The following is a 21,176-nucleotide window of genomic DNA, read 5'->3' on the forward strand; positions in this document are numbered from 1 at the left end:
TTTCTTTTCCCAGAAACTCCCTACTGCCTACTAGGCACTCTGCATGGTTTTCCAGAACACTGCCTGTTGTTTCCCAGGAAATTCCCCACTTCCTTCCTAAAAAATCCCCCGTTGCTCTCCAGAAAATTTCCCAGTTGCTTTGCAGGCTATTTCCTCCTTGTTTCCTGGGAAATGTCTTTGTTGCTTTCTAGAATCCTCCATCCCTGCCTATGATTTTTCCCTCCCCTTAGGGGATGGATCTCCATTCCTTTCCTGGGAAACTTCCACATGACTGTTACTCCCTGGTGAGAGGAAAGCCCATGTGTTTACAAACAATTTGCTGGGTGCAGGTTGGGTGTTAATGTCTTTGAAATGTGTCCCAATGTCTCTGCTGACTTTGGGCAGCAGGTGTGTAGCAAAGTTCAGGCAGATCTGCTCCTGAAAGAGACAAGGGTCTGAACTTTAGGGTAAAATGGTAGGTTCAAGGTGGGATAGGTGGGAGGTGGCTCTGGAAGGCTGAACCTTCCTGGTGCCTCAGCCAATGGGGAAAGGGAGAGGGCAGCAGGCGGCCGGGAGTTCAGGATAAAAGGAGGGTGCCCCCTCTGAAACCTCCAGAGGAAATGCCACAGGTGAGTGGCCTGGTGGAGTTTCTCACTTTATTTGAATAAAATTGAAGAACTCCTCTGCCTCCTTTTTGGAGAGAAAAAACCTCTAGTGTTTGTGGATTTTCCTCACACTGGGAAGCAAGAAACTTTTTCCCAAGAAGTATCATTCATCCTCTCCAGGCAATTCCCCTTTTGCACCACCAGTTCCTCCTTTGCATTCTGGGAAATTTTCCCTCTCGGAAATGTCACTGTTACTTTCTTACACAATGTCACTTCTGCTTTTCAGGAATTTCCCAGGTATTTGAGGGAATTTCCTCCTTGCTTTCATGGAATTTCCCTCCTTTTATTTCTAGGCTATCCCCCCTATAGCCTTGTAGGAAATTCCCCCAATATTTCCCCCTTTGTTTTCAAGGACTTGCCCCTAGTTCTCACATGGAAATTCCTACATTGTCTTAAAGAAATTGTCTTGTCCCCTTTGTTATCCAGGATATTCAGCTTTCTAGGATGGTTTCCTTTTGTGCTCCAGGAATTCCCCCCTTGGTTGCCAGGATTTTTCCTTTCATTTTCCAGGAATTTTCCCCCAGGGTTTTAGGAAATTTCATCCTTCTGTTGCAGGAAATTCCATAAGCCAGAACTGGCTTGAGCACCTGAACCCAGGAGAGGGGCATTCAGCAGATCCAGCAAAATGTATTTAAGGGCAGTGAGCACCATGAAACCCAAAGAGGAGCCAGGAGAGCCAGGTGAGGGTGGGAGCAGGGGACAAGGCTGACATGGACGAGGTAAGGCTGGAAAGGGCCCGGGTGGGAGGAGGGAGCCTCTGCCAGTGGGAAGAACAAGGAGTGGTGCTGGCTGCTGGCTCCTGCCCCAGGGACAAGCAGCACCTGCAGGGAGGGGAGCAGAGGCGTGTTTATTTACTTTCATTCCTCAATGCTGCAATCAGTGCAGAGTGGTTTCAGTTAATAAGTGATTAATTCAATTGATGGGAATTCTCCCATTTTAATTTTTTTTTTTTTGCAAGCAGGACCCTGCCTGCCTGGAGAGGGGGGTACCTGTCCTGCACAGCCACAGCTGTTATCCTCTGCCACTTCCCTAAGTCCTGCTGGCTCAGGGACATGTCCAGGAAGCCAAAAATCAGCCTCATTTAGGCCACCAGCTCCTGCACAGTGGAAGAAGAGCTGGAGATTTCAGGAGAAAGAATCAGTTTTACAAAGAAGTTTTTAAAAGCATCCTGAAGGACAAGGAGAGCTTTCCCTGAATCTCAGCCCTTCACTGCACCAAATTTTCCTCCAAACTTAACCCCACTATACAAACCTGCACCCACACACATTCCTGCAGCCACAAGTCACCCATTTTCCAGGACATTCCTTGCAGGAAGAAGGGCAAGCTGAAACCCCACAAGTTTTATCATCAGGGTCTCTTTTGGGGACCCTCCCTGTAAATCAAAAAGCAGCCAGGAATGGGGCACCTTAAAGAAAAAATAAAATAAACCTTTCTCTTTTAATCCACCCAAGGGAAATCCAGAACAAGAGCAGCATCACAGCACTACACACAGCACAGACATCTATCATTGCCTTTGCACAGATTCCTTCCCAGATACACGCAGAAGTCATTAAGAAAAAAGAAAAGAAAATTATTCACATATGCGAAGTGACAAGTAACAAATCAGCCACAGAACAACTTTTTCAAAGAGAAAAAGGATGCATCAAGGAAGAAGGCCCCCAACATACACATTTCACAAAAACCTAACCAAAGAACGGTGAAACAGAGGTGGTTTTCTTTTAAACATTACAAACAAGGCTATTTTAAAAATTAATTTAAATACACATTCAAAACACAAACACCAAGCAGGCGCCTGGAGAATAAAGCAAAAAGAAGGAATGAAAAGTGAATTCAATCAGTTTAATTTCAACACCAAAGTTGGGTGGATTGCACCAAATGGAATAAATAACGGAGAAGATCACACTGGGTTGGTAGATCTCACACTTAAGATCATTTCAACTAGAATTAGTCACACAGCCCAAGAGAGTACTGAATGAGGAATTCCTCTGACAAGTGATATTAGCTGGGGCAGTGTCCCTTTGACAGAGCAGGCTGTAGGTGTGGGTTTGCCCCCTGCCACCCAGCCCTGACCCCCACAGGGAGCAAACAGGATGTTCTTGTGATGCACGGGGCTCACAAACAGCTCCCTGCTCAGAGAATGTCAACCCTCTGCCTCCAGCCACACCCAAGGCAAACATCAGAGCACAACCAGACCTTGTGTTCTCACCTGGCAGGGTGAGCCCACAGGTGCAGCATTTCTACTGCTGCTCCATGGGCTTGGGCAGTGCCCGAACTGGAGCCAGTGCTTCCTTCCACACACCTGGGGTCAGGCTGGGAAAAAATCAGATCGGCTGATCTACACCTGCAGCCACAGCTTTATCACTCTAGGGGTGGGCAGGCTGAAGGAATGTAAGTGGCTTCTTTTTGTTTGGTTTTTCCTCCCCACAACCCTGAATTAAAAAAAAAAAAAACTCAAACAAAACCCAAACAGAAAAAAACCTAAAAACAAAAACAACCAAAAAAAAAAAATCCCAAAATAGAACTAAAGAAAATCCCCACAAAACAAAACAACCCCCCCAAAAAACAAACTAATAAAACAAAAACAAACTAAAAAACAAAACAAAACAAAACAAAAACAAAAAAACCCACCCAGAAACAAAAATAACTTGATCCCAAGTTCCTCTCCCTTCCGTGCCTGTAGCCAAGCAGGGAAGCATCTTTGGACATTCATGTGATCCCACAGACATGTTCCCTACAGAGCAGACACCTTATTTCTGCACCTCACCCAGATGTGCCTGTGACACCTAGTTAGGAGGGACGTCCCTTTGCTTTAAAACAAAAATAATTACAAAATCAATAGGAACAGTCAGAATTCATTTAAGTCCAACTAGTTTTTAAAAAGGGAGAAGGGAGGACTGAAGGTTTCCAGGCCAAGGAACTTGCCAGAGCCAGCATCCCCCCCACCCCTGCCTCCAGCAGCAATGAGTTAAGCCCCCTTTGTGCAGCATTCACTGTTGACCCGAGGTCAGCAGAGCCAAGGAGGCACTGAGGGGACACAGCTGCCCCTCCAGCTCCTCCTCAGATGGCTGGCAGCTCCAGGTAGAAAGGGAAACTCGAGTGGATGAGGATTGAAGTTATTACTTTCCCATCTCTCCTCCTCCCCAAGACTGAGAGGAGACTTCTGGGTCTGCAAGCCCAGTCTGCGCTTACCAGTGTCCTTAAGAATGACAATTTAAAACCAAAAAGTGGGAAATTAAAAAGAGAGAGAGTGAGAGAGAGAGAGAGAGAGAGGAATAATTAAGTATTGTCCATGGAAGGAGCGGGAGGGGCGGGTTCCAGAGGCGGCAGGGAAGGGACTGTCTCCCTCCCCAGTCTGCCCACGCGGGCCCCAGGTCCCTTGCGGCCCTGCCGAAGCCTTTGTGCTGTTGCTGTGACACGGATGGACAGGGATGGCGAACACGGGGATGGATCCGGCGCTGCACGGGGCAGGCACAGGCAGCCCCGCGGGGCTAGGCCCGGCGCCTGGGGAGCAGGTCCAGCAGGAACTCCGCGATGCCCACGAAGTACACCACTTGCGCAATGCCGAAGAGAGGAGCGATCACCAGGGCTCGGCAGTAGGCCCCTTTGAAGAAGGCCAAGGGCCCTTCCCTCTGCCAGATCTTCCTGGGGAGAAATGGCACAGACAGGTAAGTGTCCATCCCACCCCTCCACCGTGCCGGGAGAGCCCCTGGCCGTGCCCTGCCTTTCCACCTCCCTCCAGAGACTAAACTCAGGCAAGCTCTATTGCCTGGCACAGCCCCCACAGCAAATCTCCCATCACTGCCCAAGTGCTCTGCAAGTGGCCGTGCAGGAACTTGCCCCATCCCTGCATCCCTGCATCCCTGCTTGTGTCCAGAAGTACAGCTAACACAACCCCATGCTTGCATTGAGCGATCCCCCTGCTCAAAAGCTCCCTCAGCATGGGACGAAGCCAGATGACAACAGATTCTGGCTACCACTGGAATACAAAAGCAGAGAAGTCCCTTTGTGTTTTGAAGCAGCCAGACCATAGTTTAGCAAAGGATCAGAGGATAATGCAGCTGGGGATAGCACACTCTGGCAGTGCTTCTGCAGACACTGCACAGAGCAGTCCCAGGAGGGATATGAGACTCAATACTGTAGGATTTTCCAACAGTGGGGCCTTGGGAGGGACTACAACATTGCCTCCCTTTGCAGAAATAAAATCTCAGTGTTATGACTACTGGGGTTTGGACAGAAGTATTTAAATATAAATGCTATATTTTTCTTGCTCAATATGGGAAGTTCTCTTTTATAAAACTGTATTTATACATCTGCTCATATATGATATATATATCTCCAGATAGACAGACAGATTGATAGAAGCACAGGGACAGAGGGAACATGAAGCACAGCTTCTGGTTGGATCTAGAAGCTGCACTGCCTGCCTGGCCAAACACCTGATGTGGTGGCTCTGCCATGAGGAGCCTTACTTGGTGCAGTCCAGGATGCCCGAGTAGGTGTCCTCATTGACTCCTCTCTGCAAGGACTGCAGCCGCGTTTTGATCACTGGGGGGAAAGAGAGGGGAGACACCGCTGAGCACTGGAGTGTAGCAGGCAGGAGAGTAATGTCTTTGAAATGGTCAGAACAAAATTACCAAGAATACAGACCATTTTCACACATTTATCAGGGAAAACAAACCCATTCCTTTACATATGGATAAAAGAAACACAAAGCCACCCAAAACCCAACCCCTCCTTCCCTCCCTCCCTCCCTCCCTGTGATCAAGGTTTCAAAAGCTGACTTAAGCTTTAAACCTTCCAAATTCAGATATGTCTCTGCAAAGTGGGAACTTATTTTCAATAGCTCATCTCCTTCAGGAAGAGGCATCTAAAACACGTAATTCTACTCCTACATTTCTTCACACCTTGGAGCATGTGCAGTGTTGGGGAAAGAGCAATTACTTTCTGGTGTTTTTCACAGGAGAGAAACCAAGGTGGTACTTAAGGCAGTTGCTGTGGAGCAGAAGAAAAGGCCACAGATCTGAGGCTTCCCCTGTTTGTCCCAGACAATTTTAAGTCCACTTGGTCTGCATATTATTGCCTCACATGGAAATGTGCCTTTCCTGCCAAGAATATCTGAAATCAGTGACACTCTCTTCCTGACATACCTAATAAGTACTGCAAACCTGTGTGTAAGCTGTGGCCCATGTTGTAACTCAGCTGAACTCACACCATCAGAGCTGGAGGCAGCAGAGCTGTCCTCTCTGTGTGCTCATGCTGCAAAAAGGCTGGCACAGTCACCCTCCTCTCACCTGGCCCAGCCTGGGCCTCTGAGTCCTGTCACTTGGCACCAGGCCACCAGCACAGGCTGCTCAGGACTCACCATCGCAAGGATTGACAGCCACTGCAGCCGTACTGCCAGCCACACATCCAGAGAGGAAGGACACGTAGAACGGAGCCTTGACATTGGGGTCCTTCTGGCCCAGCTTGTTCAGGTTTGCAAACAGTGGGAAGTAAACAATGGAGAATGGGACATCCCTGCAGTGGGGTAGGAAAAAAGGAAGAAAGAACAAGGATGACCGAAGTCAGCACAGGACACCAACAAACTGAGCAAAGGAAGGGCTGCAAGCATCACACATTGTCAGCACAGCCACGAGTGCAATGCAGATATCCTGGCTCTGTGACTGCAGTGCAGACAGGAGCTGAAACTCAGTGGGGAAAAAGTGACTGCACAAAGGACAACAGGTCTATGGGAGGGATGTAGCCCTGCAGGATCAGTGGGCTCCTCCTTTTCTCCAACACTCAAACCAAAGACACCAGCACATTCAGAGGTCAACTGTTTTGACCACTTTTGTTAATTACAAGAGGTCCCATCCTGCCCTCCATCGCCCTGGGTGCTGCTTTAGCTCTATCTTTGTTAAAGCTAGAGTGACACTGTGAAAGCGTAGGCAGAGTGTCAGAGCAGGCATCAGTCCTTGCATCCAACACGCTCTGTGGCCAGCTCCCATTGCACACCCTGGGGTCTCAGGCTGACAGTTTTACTCTGCCAGCTCACATGGACTTCTGTACAGTGTGAAAATACAGATCATGGGGCACACAAAAACCTTTCACAGAAAGCAGCAGAATTAAATCTTACAGGAACAAAAAGATACCCTCCATCACTTCTCTGACCTTTCCTTCTTTAATGTATTAAACCTGTGCATGGAAAACGAACTAAACCAAGCCCACACCTGCTGAAGCCAACCCTTCCTTTCCAGGCTCATCCCCGGGATGGGTGGTGCCTCAGGCCCAAGGCTGGGGATGCCAGTGCCCCGTGCAAAAGCCCACGCCATCCTACCTTAGCAGCCATCCTACCTTAGCAGCGTGGCTCCCAGGCCCTTGTAGAGTCCGGCGATGCCTTTGCTCCGCAGCAGCTCCCTGGTTATCTGGGTCGCTGTGGGGCGCTTTTCCACAGCCGGCTGGGCCGCCGCCGCGGGGGAGGAGGAGGGCTGGCCCTGCGCCGCCATGAGCTTCCTCTGTGCCTCTGGGGAGCAGAGAGCCAGCCCTGGTCTGCGGGTGCCCCACAGCAGCCTCCTGGACCCCGTGCCCCACAGCAGCCTCCTGCTGCCCGTGCCCCACAGCAGCCTCCCTCTGCCTGTGCCCCACAGCAGCCTCCTGCTGCCCGTGCCCCACAGCAGCCTCCCGCTGCCCAGGCTGCGGGACACGGAGCTACAGGGGCAGCACAACACACACACAAAGGCCAGGCAGGTGCCCTGCCAGGCTGTCCCCCAGTGTACCCATTCCCTCAGCCTGTGCCAGTCGCTGGCAGTGCTGCCACAGCACAGGGCTGTCGGCTGCGCTCTCCCAACGGCCGGTTTGCCCAAGCCCGTCCCACACCATCTCTGCAGTGCAGAGAACAGGGGGTGCTGTGAGCAGGCAAGGGACAGTCCCTGCTTCCAGGTGTGTCCCTGAGCTGCCAGTGTAACAAACAGGATGCTCATAAACGAGACAGTTTTCCCCAAGTTCTGTTCTTTGCCTCCCTCCCCGGAAAGCAATCATTAACCTGGGGAGTTTCTCAGTCACATTTCTAAACACATCCTGGTTCCTCCCACTTTTCCAACTGCTGCGCTTCGGCCCTTTGGCCAGAAGATGGAGAGCACCTCACTCTGTAAGTAATCCCGGCACACCACAGCTCTCCTGCCACACAGAGAACAGGCTGTTCACAGCATCGAAAACCTCTCCTGAACCCTCAAACCACGGATTAAATCCTTCCAACATTTTAAAATAATACGCACAAAGAGGATAAGGTTTGCAGTAAAACCAGTGAAGAGAGAAAAGAAAAAGTAAATCTGTGATTATTCAGGAATGCCACATCAAATGAGAGATTAAAGGACAAATTGGCCCATTTTCCAGGAAGGGCCATAAACATGGTATCTAACAGTGTCATGCAGGGCTCCTGGGAAGTGGGGCCATAGCTCAGACTGACCTCTGGAAGAAACTAAGGAAGGAGCAAGCAGCTCTCTCCCCTGGAGTCTCCATGCCAGACTCTGGTCTCTGCTCTCACCAGAAACACTCCACAGTGTTTCAGCCAAAAGGCTCACGCTCCCTCCTGCCTCTGCTGCCTGCCAGCTCACGCCCACAGTCCCAGGAGCCTGATCCCAAATCTCGTTCAAATCCAGTGCACTGGGAGAATTTTATTTACTGTTTCAACCAAGACAAACTGCTGTTTTTGTCAGAGAGGAAAAAAGAGTACAAGGGGAGACAAGTCATCTGAAAATAACACATCCCCTTGGGAAGCTGTTAGGGAGGTGCTACAAACAGACATCAGAAAACACAGAGATGGAGGAAGCAGCACAGGAAAGGCACTGGAGGATGTTAATCCCTTTTGGGTGCACAGGATCTACCAGGTTTGAATCACCCACAAGCTGACCACCCACTCATCTCTCCTGTCTCTCCATCCACCAACAGCATTTGCTGTTTTGCTTGCCAAGCCTATTGCTTTGAGCAAAAAACCCACCACCTTTTGTAACTGCAAGGGCCTCTGCAAAGCCAGCTGAGCAAAGTGCGGGGGGAAGGAAGCTGGGAGGAGGAGGAGAAACCTGCTACATCTGTGGTATCTCTGACGTGGGAGAGCAGGGGGAGGGAAAAGGGTTTTCTCCACTCCTCCTCTCAGCTCTGCCTTGAAAGCCCAGCCCCAGCTCCTTCCCCTCTCCCTGCTGAGGGCACAGGGAAGAAGAGCCCACGTACCAATGCGTCCTGCGTCCTGCAGCTGGATTTTGAGCATCTCCATGGGAGTGGTGACAATCACCTGGCAGGTACCTGCACCACAGCCTGCCAGCATCTCCCTCAGCAGTGTCAGCTTTTTCCTGCCCAAAGAAAAGAGAGAGAGTCATCAGAGGAGGTGGCCTGGAATAACACTTGGCCGGCTGGGTACAAGGCTCGAGGCCCCTTGGCCAGCTGGGGGTTACAGGAAAGGCAGCCAAGGGGACAGAAGAACCTGCTAGGCCTGACAGTTCAGCACAACCCTGGCTTGGCATCTCTGCCAGCACCACCTGACCTGGAAAACAGACTCATTTTGTCCCCAGAAACAGAACATTCAGAAAAGCCACAAGCCCCATCAGAACAGCCCCAAACAGGAGCACACAGCCCCCTCCACCCATTGGCACAGCACTGCAGCTTCTTCCAGGCTGATGGTGCCCCTGGTCAGGGCACAGCTTTCAGAAAGGGTATCACTTCAGAGGGCAGCAGAGGACCTGAGCATTAAGGGGGATAAGCAGCTTTCCTCCTGCCAGCCTAGTCCTTTAAAAATTGTCAACAAACACAGACCACAGGACAAGGAACAAGGAGGGAAAATATTCAACTTGCTGCTTTAGAGTTCTCTCAGAAAAGAAAGTAAATAAAGAGTGAATATGAATCAGGGAGGCAGTTCCTCTGAGGCTAGGAGCTGTTTCATGTTACAAGGTTTTCCAAACCTGAACAAATAGCCTTTGCACTAAACTGGTTCTCCCTGAGAGACAAGGGATGGGATGGACCTCCAGCAATGAAGATTTGTGTATTCTCTGCACTAGAGAGCAGGGACTATCAGCAACATGTTCTCATGCAGCAAAATGCAGCATTTCATTGTTCCCTCCATTCCAAAACTATGGAAGAGCCCAGCTAAGGCTAAAAAGAGGAATTTATGATACAAAACCTCATAAGATATTCAGAAAGTGATGTGGTTTTGCCCTGTAAAAAAATCTCACACCTTGGCACCAGAAAACACAGACTTGATTAGAAAGTACACCTGACCTGGTCTTTCCTAAAAGGGCTTAAAAAAGAAGTATGTATAAATCACACAGCCAGAGAGAAACAGCCTCCTCTTTTTTCTGTTTTAAATGCAAGTACCATTTTTACCTCCCCCAGCCCTGCTCTGCAGCAATACCTCATCTTAACCTGCTCAAGGCACACCCCCACACTGTGGCAGAAGCAGTCCCACAGTGACACTCCCCACTCCCTTGCACAGCCCAGGCACACTCCCTGCCAGGGGTTTCCCAAGCACACACACAGCCCAGCTGTGGGGCAGTGGGCCAGCAAAGCAGTTTCATTGCCAGCCCTACAGGAAAGGGAGGGCAGATGCACAGTAATCCTGCTGGCCCACCACGTAAGCTGGGCCCATTTCTCCACCTCTCATCTTCTCTGGAGAGGATATGAGAGCAGGGGATTAAAGGCACAGAGCCACAACAGAGATTACCAGTGACTAAATATAGAGCTCTCCTATAAGGCTGAAAGAAGGAATATTTCAGTCTCCCCTTTCCAAATTTCCCCACAGATGAGGAGCTGCAAAGAACAATCCCTCCCACAGAGTTACCCACACGGGTGCTGCTGTGTGCACAGCAGGCTTTCCTGGAGGTGTGGGGGAAGTAGGGTGTGCAAATCCAGAGGTTCCCACTGCCACTGCCATTTGTGCCTTTTGGGTGGCCTGAAGCACAGCAGCAGTCTCTGAGTGGCTTGATACAGTCAGCAGCAAGGCTGCACAGTCCCCAGCCTGGCTGTGGGAGGAAGCAAACCACCCAAAGGAGCTGGCTGCCAGAAGCTCTCCTTGGCACAGCAGAGCATCTCCCACTTTAGCAAGAGCCCTGGAGCATCCCTAGAGTACATATCTTCTGGCTTTCATCCATGGTGACTGCTTTGATAACCAGTTCAAAAGATCAGGAAAGATTTGGCCTACATATTCATCTTGGACCATTATCCCAGCCAACTAAAGTCAGCCATGACTTGATGGAGCTATGCCAGTATGGCCCAAGGAAGGATTTACACATGTGGGTGTACTTTAGAGATGTCAAACAGATACATCAAAAGCATCTAGAACAAGGGCTTTCAGCTTTTGGTTTGCACATCCTGGGAACTGGGGAGAGTCCAAGAAAAAAAGTAGCTTAGGATAAGCAAATCTTTTGACAGGAGGTTTAAAAGCTGCCATACAGGGGTCAAACTGCCTTTGCAAAACCTCACCAGTCTGCACATAAAAGGAAAGTCTGAAAACTGTTCATCTCTGCACAACAAAGGAGTTTAAATATTTAAGGCACCACTAGCCTTATCCCCAGTGGTTTAAAAACCAGCACATCTCAACTAACTTCAAAAGCTGCAACACCAGCAAAGATCTGATCCTACAAATCCAGAAACCATCTTTTATCACAGCAAGGGAGTGTTAAATATAACATATACACAATAGCCTCAAATTCTGCGCTGGCAGAAATCAGTTGTTCTACATTTTTTACTGACATACTATTAATTTGTGACAAGTCAAAAATGTCAAATGGGAAGGCGAGGAGATACATGCTTGATTTAAATTAGAGTTTCAAACTAGAGCTGAAAAAGTCAAAAAACAGGAACTAGAGGTTTATGGAAGGCTTTTGGGGAGCAATCAATTCAAAGTCAGGATCTCTGACAGCATTGATATATTGATGTCACATGGGAGCAATGTAGGGTTTTTTCAAGTTTCTCAGAATCTTGACCATGTGGGAATTTACTGTGTTTGGGCAGGGACCAGAACCAGCCATTCTGGAATCAGGATAACATTTCCAGAGAGGAAATCTCTGAGCTAAAGAAAAATCCATCCAAAGCAATCCATCTTTATTTCCTACCCAAAAGGCTACTGACCCCATCTTGGACATCACCTTCCTCACTCATAAAATAACCCCTGCCTCTGTCTGTCAGCCCAAGAGGCTGCAGAAAGCTCCCCAGGAGTTTCAAAGCAGACAGAGCCAGTTCCTTTCAGACAATTTACATAGTGGGTCTTTGATATGGATTAGAAGACCAGCAGACAGGAGTTGTCCTTCAAAGGAAGAGCTCCCTCTCTGCCACAGTCACAGGGGGATGTGCACACAAACTGCCCTTTAATCCAACCCCTGATTTTCCAAGGGGGAACAAGCTACTGCAACTGCACCTCAGAAAAGCTGGAGCTACAATGCTGGAAATGTAAAAGCAATACAGTTCCCACTACAAGCTCCCTCTCACTTCTAGTGCCAGCTCAAAAATGCCTCAGACAAGCCAAATAAAGTACTGATGTGGAAAAGATACATCTCAAAGTAACATGCCAGATTAAATGTTGATCTGGAAGCCATTATTCCAGGAATGTACAGGAGTTCTGTGTTGCATGTTTGGACTAAGTCAAGAGGAGGTTGACTCTTTACCTGCATCAGGTTTGCCCTGGCAGGAAATTCCAAGTGTTTTGTTCCTATGTGAACATTTGTGGAAGTGAACAATGGACAGGGTAACACGACTGAGCATGCTGAACACAGACACAACCCATGTTTCATCCCAAGACATGTGCCTGGAATGATGACAAGGACAATGCTCCTCCCATGGGTGCATTCTGTGATTAAACAGCCCATCTCTATCTCCCTCCAGATTAACAGTTGAAAGTGCATTTACTTTTTGGCTGACCTTTGATGTCAACAATTTCAACTCACTGCAACTGCCTGGCCTCTGTGTGCTAAATAAAAGAGCTCTCCCCAAACAGCTGTTCCTGAATTGGCACAGTGACATGATCAGCTCCTGTCTCCTCAAGGGGAAGGGAGAGATTTCCCCAGTTCCAAGTCTCAGTGAGTTGGATGAGGGCTACCTACACCAAAGAAGTGTCTGAGTATCCAGTGGATAACTGCAGGAGAGGCTGCCTGGGCACACAAGTGCCAAAGAAAGACCAAGCACAGTCTTGTGCAGGGTGATACAACAGCTCAGCACCAGGACTAGCAGCAGCACTCCTTCTTCCTAGATTGAAAGCCTCACTTTACAGCCTAAGTGTTCTGCAGCTCAAGGATCATCCAAGCCATGCAATTGATACTTAAACTCATGCCACAGAAGAGATGGTCCAAGTATTTCAGGAGAGCCTGAAAGAAGAGCAGATGAAGAAAAGAGCCCTGGGGTCATATATCACTTGGGAAGGCAATGGACAACAAGCTCCAGTCTCCACAACTGCATAAGACTGAAGGAAAAATACCTCGCTTGTCCCCAGTTGGCTATTTCTCTTCCTTGTGCAAAGATACAAGACAAGAGGAAGCAGAATAGAAGAAAATTTTCTAGCATCAGCAGAGGCAGAATTAAGTCAGTCATGCTGGTCTGCCTAGGAATCTGAGCTGCTAAGACAGCAGATTGCCAGCCTTTGCTTCAGAAAACAAACAAAATAAAGGTCAAGATTAAAGAGGACAGGATGAGTAAGGGAATAACACCTTGGAGAAGAGCAGCAGAAAACTCATCCAGGGACACTGGAAAGTTTTTATGAGCAACAAATTGCTTATGTAAGAAGGCATGAGACACTTTACTGCAGCCAAGGCAGAATATTTAACCAAGAACATGAAAAATGAACAAAACCTGGCAAACACATGCCCAACAAAACAGCTACCTAGCACTCCACACTTTGAGGATAAACACGAAACTTTGTAGAACACTTAAAAGGAACTGGTTTATGAAATGTTTAACACCCAGATTCAAAGAGGATATAAAAAGCAGGTAATACTTAAATCAATCAAAGAGGCCTCACACACTGAGTACCCAATAGTCAATGATGTACTTTAAATGCTGGTGTACTATCAATCTAAATTGCCTTCTCAGCTCCATACCCAAGTGCTTCATAGTCAAGCACTTCACTTAGCCCTGGTGACTCCTCACATCCTCTGCTCTGGACAATGAAGCCACTCCTATTTTAACAGCAGCCATGAAACTGAGTCTCTCAACACATGCAGCTTCAAAAAGCCAGAGTTTTAAAAAATCCCATCTGTTTCCAGCAGCCTGAAGACCTGGTTTCCCCTCTCTCCACATTCTGCCTTCCCCAGCCTAGTGAAAACTCTTCCCCACAGAAAGACACAGGAACAAAGACCTGCCTGGAGACTCCTATGTGGGCCACCTTCTTCTCCTGGGAATTACAGAAGCTCTTAGGTCAAAATCATCACAGGAAATCACTTGACCTTATCACCTTTGTCAATCATGGTCATGGAGTGCCCTTCAGGTTTTTCAGTATCTTGGTCTCCCTCCTCTCCTCCACAGCATAGCAAGCATGTCTTCAGCACACACACAACTCACTCAGGCCTTCGTCACTCCTAAATGACCAGGACTGCTTGGAAAGACCAACTCAGTTTTGTTTCTTGAGAAAACAAAAAAGCTGTAGCTGTAGGTTATCATAATGGCCTTGACATCAAAATAGAAACTGGCAAAGAAATAGAAACTGGCCAAGAAGCAGAAATGACATCCCCCAGCCTGTAAGCACACATGCTCCCTGCACCATAAGGAGGGGAAAAGCATGGTACAGGCAGGAGTGCCTCCCTGAGTTAGCCTCAGGCTGGAGAGAGCTGCAGGAACACACACCTGCACACTCAGGAGAGAGCTGCACCAACAAGGACATGAGATCCTTTGTGAGGACCTGCTGCCCCAGTGCTCTACCCCCAGCAGTGTCCAAGGGCAGAGTCAGGGAAAAGGGAGTCTAGCACAAACCCGTAGTGATAACATCCCTAAAATACTCTTCCAGCAATGCGCAGTCAGGAGCTTCCTACACCACAGGTGCTGTTTTCAGTCTGGCCTTTCAAAAATAGGCTTTATGCCACTTTTTTATCCTGGCAGTTTAAAAGCAATTTCAACACGAAGTTTTTCAAAGGATAAAAATAAATACATTAATGCATACTGAAAGCTGTTGTTTAACTTGAGGCTACTTTGAGTCATTTGAGTCATGCTGGAATTGCCACACTCTCTCTGGTCCACACATGCTTCCTCCTCTTGCACATTGAGGTCTATTTTAATACCACATATTTTAATCAGCAAATACTGGTAGAACATGCATATTTTATCAGAAAAGGATTACCAACTCGTGCAACATATTTCAGGCAAGACAAGTGCTACATGCTTAGCACAAAGGCATTCAGTGTAAACAGGCCTAGAAGAATTCAGCATCTTTGAGTCAGAGCATCCTTTGGGATACTGACCCAAGGGCACAGCATCTATGAAAATACACAGCAGACAGACTGGTTTGTGCAAAAAGGACTTTGAGGGAGCTGAACCAAGATCTTGCTGATCCAGCCTTACATTGATCCTCACCCCCTCACTGTGCTTTGCCCAATGTATCACCTTGACTCATGCAATTACACATCAAGAAATGAAACCATATTCATGTGCCAGGCAGCTCCAGGCTTCACCTTTCTAACCCCAAGCTGTTTTGTTGCTCAAAACTAGGCTTTGGCTGGAATTGTGAAATAGGTGGCCCAGCCCTGTGATGTGCCAGCAGGTATGCACCCTGTTGGGTCCTGGGTGGGAAAGGCCTTTAAATTCCAGCACTGCTAATCCTGTCCCATCTTACCAAGGCAGCTGGGGAGGATGGGACAGAAGCATCCCAAGGGAGAAAACCACCAGATCCCACATTCATAGCCTGTACCAGATACAGCAAATCTGCAAGGTATTTTTCTTCCCATCATATTTGCAATGATGTTTCTAGGTAGAAATACCTCACATCATCAAGGCTCTGCCTCTCTGTCCAGCTCACACTGGCTACCCTCAAGAGCACAGCTGACCAGATTTCACTCATCCAATCCCCCCACGATGGTTAAATGAGATGAGTGACCCTGACTCCACATGCTGCTGGGTGCTCTTGTCACCTAACCATGGCCCAGTGTCTCTTTTCTGTAAAGGAACTAAAATGCTCTGCGTTGAGACACAAAGACCACCCACTACCTGGGTGGTATCATGCTCCTGCTCTAGGTCGCTGTAGTGCCAGACCCATCAGTATGTAAGATTTAGGAGAACAGGGTGTCTTGCTCTTGGAAAAATTCTCTAGCTCCTTTATTCTGAATTAAGTGCAGCATATCATCTATGTCATGTGTGCACCAGTTAGTGACCCAAGAGTCAAACTGGAGGAGGTCTGAGTGAAAACCTCAGCTGGTCATGGAAACAACTGCACTCCACTTACTCAAAGACCTGTTCAAAGCTGGACTCAGCACTGCGGCAATCACACACTGGTCCTCTGAGGAAGCCTTTACCTCTTGGTGCAGGACAACAACTGACAGGCATGTCCCCCTTTTAATGGCTGAAACATCACAGCAGTGATTGCTCTCCCAGAATGCCAAATATGTTGCAATGCTAGTCTGATTTCTTCCATGGAACCATTCCCTTAGTGGCAGTACAAGGTGTGGCAGATTGGCACCTTTTTGGGCCTGCACAGGCCACTAAGCCCCCACTTTGCAGGTGGTGGCAAAGAGCTGCTGTTTACTGCAGTACACCAAGGTGTGCTGGGCTGTCTGCTGCAGGGATGAGACACACCACTTGGTAGAGGACATCACTACCTCCCACTGTCTGAGCAGAGCACAGAAGAGACACTATTCAAAGACTTGAGTCAGAAAATCACGAAGAGCTGTGAGCCGATGAGTCACACAGACATATGTTAGCTGCTACTTTAAAGGACTCCAGAACAAAAGAAAAAAAGAAAAAGAAAGAAAAGGTACAGAGAAAAAATGGATTCTCAATCTGTGTCAGACTACAATGTCCACTGAAATTGTTGAGGCACTGATCTGCAGCAGCCAGGACTGACGTGATATGTTTTGGGTAATTGTTAAACTCAGTAATTGTGCTGAGCTTTGCATTTTCACTGAAGCCCCACCCCATTACTGTTAATGGGAATTGCTGGGATCATATCCCAAGCAGGCTGTCATTTTAGCTACTGTCACTGAGGACTGGAGACAATGCCCTTGCCTGCCGCTGGGGAAAGGCCTCTCTCTGATGGGAGACACAACTATTTCTCATGCAATTTGGAAACATCTTGGTGAAAGTAGCATTAAAAATTCAGGATCCAGCTCCTCTCAACTGCTCTAGCTTATGCCTTTTACTCACATTTAATTCACATGAACCAAACTCCACTTGCAAGCTGAACCAGTAATATTATTCCTTCAGCATTTATTTGAAGGTCAGCTGCTGCAAGTGCCCTTAGTTAATTCAGATTTACCACCTCTCTAAAACTATTTTCAAGGTACAAAAGGAGAAGAGGGGTGCTAAGTTTGGGGTCTACAGAACTTGACTTGATACCTTTTCGAGCCAGAAGGAGCATGAGAGGATCCAATAGGATGCTGAGGACAAGAGTCCTCCCAGCAACTGTTTGAGCAATGATCAGTGACATTGGGTTCCTCTCAAATACTTACACTACACATTCTGGATCTGCTAACCTTGGCTTAAATCTGGGACTATTTTTAGAAGCTTGAGTAAAGAGCAGTCATCCAGTGGAGTGCTTCATGCTTCCCATTTTAGACATTGCATCCTTAGCCTGAACGTAATCACCAGCTGAGCTGTTCAAGGTCAACTCATATTTCAGTCATTGCACTGTCCCATTCCACCTTCTCCTGATGTCTCACCAGACGTGCTGCAAGAGTTGGTCTCTTTCAAGCTGACTGCAGAAGGTCAATTCCCTACTCACCCATCTTTGGAGAGGTGATGCCGGAAGAAGTCATTGGCTGCCAGTTTGATGGCTTTTTCTGGTGTCACTAGAGTCAGGTTCACTGCAGCCCCTGGGCAAGGAAAAGAGAAAAAGGCCATTGGATAATGAGAATAATGGAATTGTTAACTGGATCTTTCAGGAATGTGTTGTAACTTCTGCACAAAACCACAGACAGAAGGAGGAGAGCTCCCAGTGCACCAAAGGGATTTAGAAATACAAAACACCACTGAAAATTAACAAGTGTTTCTGCCTCCCAGCACCTTGAGTTTGTGAAAACATCCCCAGATGTGTTTCTACTCCATTTGCCATATGTATTTTGCAATTTCTTCAGCTTCACTACTACCTCCCACCATGTATGCATGCATCCCTGTCTCTCATCCAAGGATGCACTCCTATGAATTCAGAAGGATGTAGATCAAACCTTCAGAAAAGGAGTACAAGATGGTTTAACATCCAGTCCCAACTCCTTTGCAAATATTTTGTGATACTGAGAAGCAAAAGACCCCCTGCCACGCCTTCTCGAAGCAGGGATCTGTTCCCTGCTTCCTCCCAAAAAAATCCCAAAAACCCAGAGCAGCTTGAATTCTAAGCAGCTCAGCAAAGGCAGAGCCATTGAAAGACCTGGAGGCTGGCTGAAGTCACCTGGCTCATTGGCTCATTGCACAGAACCAGCTCTAGACCAGCCCTTAGAGCAAAGTGGCTTCCCCTGTGTGTCACCACTGGGTGTCACCCCCAGAACAGCCACCGCTGAAGTGGCTTTTTGCCCACCACAAGCTGCAGCACACAGAAATTCCCCTCTGAGCTCCATGGCAAGGCTTGCTGGGGGACCTGGGGTGTAAACAAGCCTTGGCTCCCTGCATCCCCCACCCGCCTGAGTGCCCTTTTGTCAGCAGCAACAAACAAGCAAATCCCTGTATTGTGCCTGCCACAATGAAAGGCCTGCATGGCCTGGCTGGCTGCTGTGGGCCTCAACACCGGTATTAGTGCAACATCAGTGCTGCTGGGAGCAGCTTTCAAGCTGCCCTGGGGGAAATGGGGTGAGGGAAGAGCCAGTCACTTCCCAGCAGAGTGAGGTTTGCACCATTAGATTAACACTCCAGAACATTCCCCTCCATTTAAATCCTATAGCCTCAATCTCTCCCTACCTGCACTGAAATGTACTGAGCTCCAAGGCCTCCAAAGGAGCTACACTTGAGATTGGTTAATGGCATAGAACACCTTTGTAAGAACAAACACAAGTACTTTGAGATTTAAACAATTTAACCCAAAGATTCATATTCCAAAGAGAAGCAGCCAGAGAAGCCTGTACCCCCATGCGGCTCCAAAGATGTGGTGGGGTTCATTTTCAGGACCTCTGCACCCAAGTTGACAGGAGCTATAAGGGCTAAAAACACCTAGAGAAAGTCAGCTCAATCCTTTATTCCTTGGGATGGACTCCCCTCCCTTCAAGAGCTGAAAGACATAGGTTTAGGGGGACTCTCCTCAGATTAGGATGCAAAGTCACAATGAGACTTCTGGAACCACTACAACAGGGAGTAGGACACAGGAATCCTTGGCTCCACATCCTCTGCTCAGAAGATACATCTCCACTATTCAGAAAACTGCAGCAAGAAAAGACAGCCTTTGCTGCATGGGGCTGGGCAGCCCAACACATCTTCCCCCTTTTCAACTCCCATGTTCATATTTTGCAGGAAATACAGAGTAGTGCAGCCTCTTGCAAGCCAAAGCAATGCATTCATTCCACACTTGTCATTTGTTTCATCCAACAAATGCCATCATCTTTCACAGTACACAAATCAACTAGCAGGGAGCAGGGCAGGCCTCTCACACTTCTGGTTCTTTGCAAACTTTTAAGGGCACCAGTGATTGTTCTGCTTCAGTTTGATATTCCTCCTACACATCATGTCCCCTCTGCCATGGCTCTTGCACACAAAGAGAAGCCACACAGAACCTTCACACTCCACATCCACCTTTTAATGCAAATCATATCAGGATCTACAAAGCAAATCCACACAGCCTCATTTTAAGTGGAAGTGGCTGCCCATGAAGTGTTTCCTCAAAGGCCAAGTTGGCAACAACACTCCCAATGGCTATGAAGTGTAACACCTGTACACTGACACAGCATGAATAACCCTTTCCTTGGAAAAACAAGAAGAGAAAGGAAAAAAGCATAAAGCTGCTACTCTTAACACCAGTGCAAACGGTTCACTAAAGAAAGCAAACAAACTCCAAACTGTCTAGCAAGAAAGGCACACAAGAAGTGTGTACACTTCCACACTCTGACTTCCTTAGGAACCAAGAGGCTTTCACAGAAGTTTCTCTTCAACTGGAAATAAAGCTGAGGGTAAAATCACGCAACATATACAGGAGAAAAGTTAATGAACCTGAGTTTTCTCCTACATCTTTGATATTTTCAGTAAAGCTGCTTAGCAGAGAATGGATAATCCCTGTCCTGAATAATCCATAACAGCTTCAATTTACTGGAGGAGGAGATATTAGATACTCCAGCTGCTGGCTGTATGCTTTCCACAGCATTTTCTTCTTTTTGTAAAACCTCCTCAATTCTACCCATGCCAATGGGTACTTCCCTAACTAAAGCCAACCTTGGCCTACAGGCAATGCTACATGTACCACAAGCAAAGACAGACAAACAGAATGGAAAAAGAAACAGGAATCATTAAAAACCAAAGCTTTTTGTAAATAATTAAGGAAGCACTACAAAGAACAAAATCAACCAGAGGCAAAACTAGCTGTTTGCCAACTAAACTTGTAGGCGCCCTCTTCTCACCAAGCCTTGAATTTTTATTAAAACACATTTCTCATAGAAGTCCTTATACACCACCAGCAACCTACATAACAGGGAGATTGAGTCATCCCCAGTGCAGCACTGGGAGATATTATTAGCAGAGGCCAGGGAAGGCTGCCACACTACTGCAGCTAAGTGCAGCTACCCTCCAAACGTCACCAACAGCAAAGGGAACTTCCTCAGCCTGATCTGGGCCTTTGGCTCCTGCCAGCTTGGCTAAACACTTGGTCTGCAAGCAGCACTGGGATTGCCCAGAACACATGCTTGGATCTTTAGGTGGCTTCTGGCTGGACTGCAGTAGAAAGCTGAGGGAGCATCTCCCCAAGATCCCCTATCACTGATGCCCATGGGGACCAGGAGCCCACAGGCACTATGGATTCATTCACTTGGCATCATGTTTTAAGGCTGCACACCATCAATTCTCGAGCACAGACAGGGCTGGACAGCACCATCCAGCATCAAGGCACTGCTGCTATACAGACATTATGGGAAAAAATAAAGGGAACTCCTTCCTGTCCCAAACAAATCCAAGAATCCCTGTAAATTCTGGAGAAGAACTTGAGAGAAATGTTGGGATTGCCTTATACATCACACAGTTTGCTATGGGCTACTCATACAAAGCAAAAGCTGTTTGCCCACACAAATATATTAAGAGGTGATTTGCAGAAAAGCATTTTACAAACACAAGCCACTCTCCTGTCTGCACTGAGGAGATTTGATTCACACATGAAGAAGCCCTGAAGTCACCCCAGCAGGAATGGCTGTGCCCAAACAAACCCTTTCCGTCCTCTGACAGAGGCCAAAGGATCTGCAGGGACAAGTGACGTGC

General features: G+C 47.7%; 1 protein-coding gene across 1 annotated transcript in view; it reads right to left on the minus strand.

Annotated features, from left to right (window-relative positions):
* Positions 1–2,062: 2,062 nt before the first annotated feature.
* Positions 2,063–21,176, minus strand: part of SLC25A22 (solute carrier family 25 member 22) — a 51,832-nt gene continuing 32,718 nt past the window's right edge. The window contains exons 5-10 of the mRNA XM_058026372.1: positions 17,521–17,611; positions 8,850–8,968; positions 6,978–7,146; positions 6,007–6,161; positions 5,114–5,189; positions 2,063–4,286 (exon numbers count right to left, since the gene is read on the minus strand). Coding sequence (XP_057882355.1) covers positions 4,133–4,286; positions 5,114–5,189; positions 6,007–6,161; positions 6,978–7,146; positions 8,850–8,968; positions 17,521–17,611 — 764 coding nt within the window. The 3' untranslated portion in view covers positions 2,063–4,132. The remainder of the gene's footprint in view (positions 4,287–5,113; positions 5,190–6,006; positions 6,162–6,977; positions 7,147–8,849; positions 8,969–17,520; positions 17,612–21,176) is intronic.

Source organism: Melospiza georgiana, chromosome 6 (assembly GCF_028018845.1).
Source record: "Melospiza georgiana isolate bMelGeo1 chromosome 6, bMelGeo1.pri, whole genome shotgun sequence".
NCBI lineage: Eukaryota > Metazoa > Chordata > Aves > Passeriformes > Passerellidae > Melospiza > Melospiza georgiana.